Raw genomic sequence first — 4,923 nt, forward strand, 5'->3', positions numbered from 1 at the left:
TTTTAGCACCAAAACACAGAAAAGAAAATTCATGATGCAGGACAGATCAAGGGTCTGGATCCATTCACATTCTTTGCAAAGGCTAATTAACATATTAATTTGGGAATAGGATGAATGATTTTTCCTCCTTTTTTTTCCCATCATGTATTACTTGTGGCGATTGTGCATGATTTATCTCAAATTAAGCATGCAAGGTTCATATGCAAATTTATAATTCAGTTCTCATATATGGATGTAGTACATATGAACTCACTTTTTAATTTCGCCCAATCTTCTATTTTATTTAGATAAAATAAAATCTCTAGTCTATAAACAAACACAATCGAATGTAATAAATTAACCTTTTGTTTTATTTAATTTCAGCATAAATATTGAAGAACATAATTGATGTACAGAAGTTTCATCTTAGCAAAACCCAGCAGTACTACGAATACTTTTACAATATTATCCAACTCCCTAACATATACTTTTACGTAAGATATATCACAACATGTACATTTTATTAGGTAATTTGGTATCGCTGTTTCTTTGGTTGGTGAGAAAACCTCTTAAGAAGCGGGTCTAATCCTCGACCTTCCAAGAATATTGTATAACGTAATAGATAAAATTCAACACCAAGAACTTAATAAAAAGTGAGGCAGCAGACATGGTACTTTGTAACATGTTAGCACATTTGAATTTTGACTACTACTCTCTCTTCACTAATACATTAATAAAGATTAACTGCATGCTTTCTATTTAATTAATTTATTTTAGTGCTTAATTTTCCCCCCACCTCTAGTGTTTTGTTACCATTTACTTCCACATCATTGAAGCAATCCATACCAAAATCATGAATACCAAAGTCTTGGCAGTCCAAAAGCCATGCACAATTGTCCTCCCAATTAGATTGGAATCCCATTCCATTATTCTCAATGATATTGTAATCGATCCCTCCTTGATCAAGTTCTACTTGATTGTTGTCGTTCCACAATGCATCAATCAGAGGTGTTTCATCCATCCACAGGCTGTTCATTAACGAATCGTCATTGCAAATGTTGTCTAACAACGCCGATTCAGCGCCTGTGGAGGAGTTTTCGGTTGATGAGTTTATGTCCTCCGATCCTGATGAATTCACCACGCTTTGATCATTTTCTTGTGAATTGTGAAGATCATTTGTAGACTGATCAGCTGGCAAATTATTGTTATGATCATCATGATCATGGGAAGATGATGATGATGAGTTAGTTCCCTTAATATTGGACGGCAACTCTTCTTCTTTGTGAAGGGGTTCATGTGTGACAGGATCAATTCCCATCCTAAGCAGCTTTTTCTTGATATGGGTGTTCCAATGATTCTTGATCTCATTATCTGTTCTCCCTGGCAATCTGCCTGCAATCTTGGACCACCTATATGTCCAAAACAAGCAGAAAACCATATATATTAGTTAGTAAACTTGTATTAGTGATCATAAGCTTAATGCTTCTCATAAGTTACCAACTAATTAATATAGGATGCATGTAATTAGCACTAGAGTAAACTTAAACTTATAAGGAAGCAAAATCTTGAGGGGTAAAATACTCTTGAGCCTTATGCATACAATATGCTATGAAGATGTTAGAACTAATGCATACATTCCTATGTCTGAGATGTGATCCATAATATGGTTAGTAAATATGATACACGTAAAAAAAAAAAAAAAATCGAAACCAAGAAATTGAAGGTCATTTCTCTTAAACGTGCCAACCTTAATTTCTCTGTCTTGTTGAACACATTAATTCCACAGTCACATTTTCAGCTTTATGGAGAAAAGAAAGTTTGAAACCAAGCTTGTAACTCAAGAAAGAAGAAAAAGAAGAAGAAGAAATATTGACATCTTTTATAATATACACTAAAATTAAGATGAAGGTGAAACAACCTTTTTCACCACCAACCACCATTATTTAATAAAACCATTAACATGTACGGATCCATGCTCCCAAACACAAATGTAATGAATGATTGATATGTACATGTATATGAATCATGCACACAGAAACATGAATATTAAAGGGTGACCTATTTCCAAGACGAGCGTGGAGATCGATAACCAACTGTTCTTCAGCTTCAGTGAGAAGGCCTCTCTTCAAGTCGGGGCGGAGATAATTCGTCCAACGGAGCCTGCAACTCTTACCGCACCGGCGAAGGCCAGCGAGTTTAGGCACAGCCCTCCAACAACACTGGCCATTGGTGATAATAAAGCTGATGAGCTTCTTGTCCTCCTCAGCAGTCCATGGCCCTTTCTTTACCCCAAGTTTGTCACAACACGGTTGCCTTCCCATACTACTAGTCTAGTACTAATTAAACAAACACCACCAATGTACAAACAAGTACTCTGACTAGCTAGCAAGCACCAACAAACTACTCAATTAGGCTCACCAACGCTACCAGTAAAAGCCCTAAAGACCCAAAAGCCCCACCCCCACATTTATATAAAGTCCTCAGTCCTCACCTTTCCCCCGCCTCATGTCACGTCCAATAAAATTAATTTATCAAATTCGCACATACACAAATTATAATATTCTAGAGATAGATTTTAGGGTCCACCATTGGGTTGTGAAAGGCATGTGGGAACTACATTGTGTTCAGGTGTGTCTGGCTTCAGAAAATGGGTGATGGTGAAAGATAGGTGACCTAAAGGCACAGAGAGAGAGAGAGAGAGAGAGAGAGAGAGAGAGAGAGAGATTTGCTTTACATGTAATAAGCATCCAAATATTTTCTTCCTATTTTCCTACACAAACCCACTGCCCTTTGATTGCACTCTTACTCCACCATTCCATCATCCATTTCGTCATCACCACGCTTACGTGTCCTTATTTGAAGGAGTATGATCCAGTGTTGCTCTTTTAAGTTTTAAGCCAAATTAATCTTGCTTTACAATAACAACATGAAGCGCTTGATAAGTAGATGAATATTTAATAAGGTTTGTTTTAATTTCTGATTTTGTTAATAAGGGAAATTAAGCACTCAGATGGGTTTGATTATGTCGACGAAATCATGTTTATTCACCTAATTAAATGCGTGTATTGAGTTGTGTCATCTTCTTCTTCAAGTTTGTTTTGTGACTTTGGCAAGTGGCTCTAGTTAAAGAACCCATAATGAGGCCCTAGCCTTTTCTATGTGCATGTTCATTCAACTACCCAATTAAAGAATTGCAGCAACTGGCATGGAAATCTCTAGCATTTCCTTGAATTTGGGTTGAATATATCACTCAGTAGACTATGTTTAAAGCAACGAATTTTCACCCTTGAATTGAAAGCACCAAAAGTTTAAATTAAAGAAAAATTGTATAAATTTGTATATGTGCTTGAATTAATATATGTATGTAATACGTACTATATATATGATTGAATACATATACACAAAATCACTCTATACATGTATATGTGTCTGTATTCTATGCAGATTTTCTATGTTGCGGTAAACTATATTTTTTGAAATGCAGATGCGCTTTCGGTGTGTTGCTGATTTAATCAATCATTAATATTGCGAACATATAGTTGTTGATACGTGGCGTAGCCGTCGATATTTTTATCTACATATTCAGTTAATCAGTATAAAATAATTGCATATATGTGTACATGTAAAATATTTATTGGTGAAGTAACTAAGAAAACCATCATCAACATTTTGTCAATGCACGCATTTGACTTTCTTTGTATGTACACATAAGCATCGGACTTGGATTGTCTGCCCTCCCATTTAGGTGCCCTTCCCGTGCCCTCCTGTTTTGTGTGGTCACGGTTAAGCCACGTCAATATTTTGTATTATTTTTTTATAAAAATAATAAAACAAAAAGAAATAGTAATATAAAATGTTGACGTGGCTTAACCGTGACCACAAAAACAGGAGGGCACGAGGGTGGCACAGAAATTGGAGGGCAGACAATCCAAGTCCATGAGCATCACCTATATATGTGAGAGATTTATTATTAGTACAATAAGTAAATATAGTATTAATAATTTTGTTGATCCGTACTCCTTTGCCATATCACACTTTCTCACCATGGTTTGAACTAGACATACTTTCAGAGCCGCTCTACATATAAACAACTACTTAGCATTATTACAAATTTCTACTAAGTTATATTTCAATTCGTTAACTGCATGCACCTGAAGCCTCATCACCCCCTGGCAATCATCCAATCTCTAAACCCTAGATATTAATGTCGTTGATAACTAAGCATGCATGCATGCATGTGCCAACACATTAACAAGCCCGTATATATGCGTGCAGATCTTAGTAAAACAGCTCACAACTCGCAAGAAATGGTTTACTATTTTCGACACGGACCATGTGTAGGTGATCAAGTATATGTTTATGCCAACACGTACTACTAAGTGCTACAAAAGTGCCACGTATGTTTCGCTTGAGAATATTGTTCAATTACCAAATCCAAGTCTGTGTTAACTCATTGGTTAAAGAACTTGGTTCTTTGACGACTTATGTGGTTTTAGTTGCCGCAATCTGATGGAAGATAATATCCGACATCTGGTACCAACTTAGTTCATTTAGCAAAGATCGTGTAAAGTTAATGTGGTAACACCATAGGGATGTGTCTATGAAAACATTTGATTCAAAAGCTTGACCTTATGATGTAAGGGTTTTCTGATAAATGGTCAATCTCTTACGTTTTCATGTTTAACATTTAGCTATATAGATTGGGGGTAGTTAATTATCCGATCTGTTGGTCCTTGACTTATAGCTCTTGCCTTAGGTGCCATATAGTTCAAAAGTGGACCCTTAATCACATTGCATGTGTGGTCACGAAATCACAATGCTAAAGGAGAGGGGCCATATATATTCCTGACCACAATTTATTTTTTTATTTTTCATGGGATATGTAGGATAAGTCCTTCCTTACTATATTATGTTTGAGAAAAATTAGAAGTTGGTGTATACAAA

The 4,923-nt window shown here is 35.9% G+C and overlaps 1 protein-coding gene across 1 annotated transcript; it reads right to left on the reverse strand.

Moving 5' to 3' along the window:
• Window positions 1-327: 327 nt before the first annotated feature.
• Window positions 328-2,434, reverse strand: LOC126617701 (MYB-like transcription factor ODO1). Its single transcript, XM_050285743.1, has 2 exons — window positions 2,038-2,434; window positions 328-1,388 (listed from the first exon to the last, which is right to left on the reverse strand). Exons 1-2 carry the CDS (start codon window positions 2,298-2,300, stop codon window positions 743-745), a joined length of 909 nt encoding a protein of 302 aa, XP_050141700.1. The 5' UTR covers window positions 2,301-2,434; the 3' UTR covers window positions 328-742.
• Between the last annotated feature and the right edge of the window lie 2,489 nt (window positions 2,435-4,923).

The sequence above is a fragment of the Malus sylvestris genome, chromosome 4 (assembly GCF_916048215.2).
Source record: "Malus sylvestris chromosome 4, drMalSylv7.2, whole genome shotgun sequence".
NCBI lineage: Eukaryota > Viridiplantae > Streptophyta > Magnoliopsida > Rosales > Rosaceae > Malus > Malus sylvestris.

Bases quoted from the DNA above. Each gene is read 5' to 3' on its own strand.
- LOC126617701 (XM_050285743.1), bottom strand. From the start codon at position 2,300: ATGGGAAGGCAACCGTGTTGTGACAAACTTGGGGTAAAGAAAGGGCCA. The intron at 1,389-2,037 runs GTCACCCTTTAA...TTGGACATATAG, and splicing joins CACGCTCGTCTTGGAAATAG to GTGGTCCAAGATTGCAGGCA.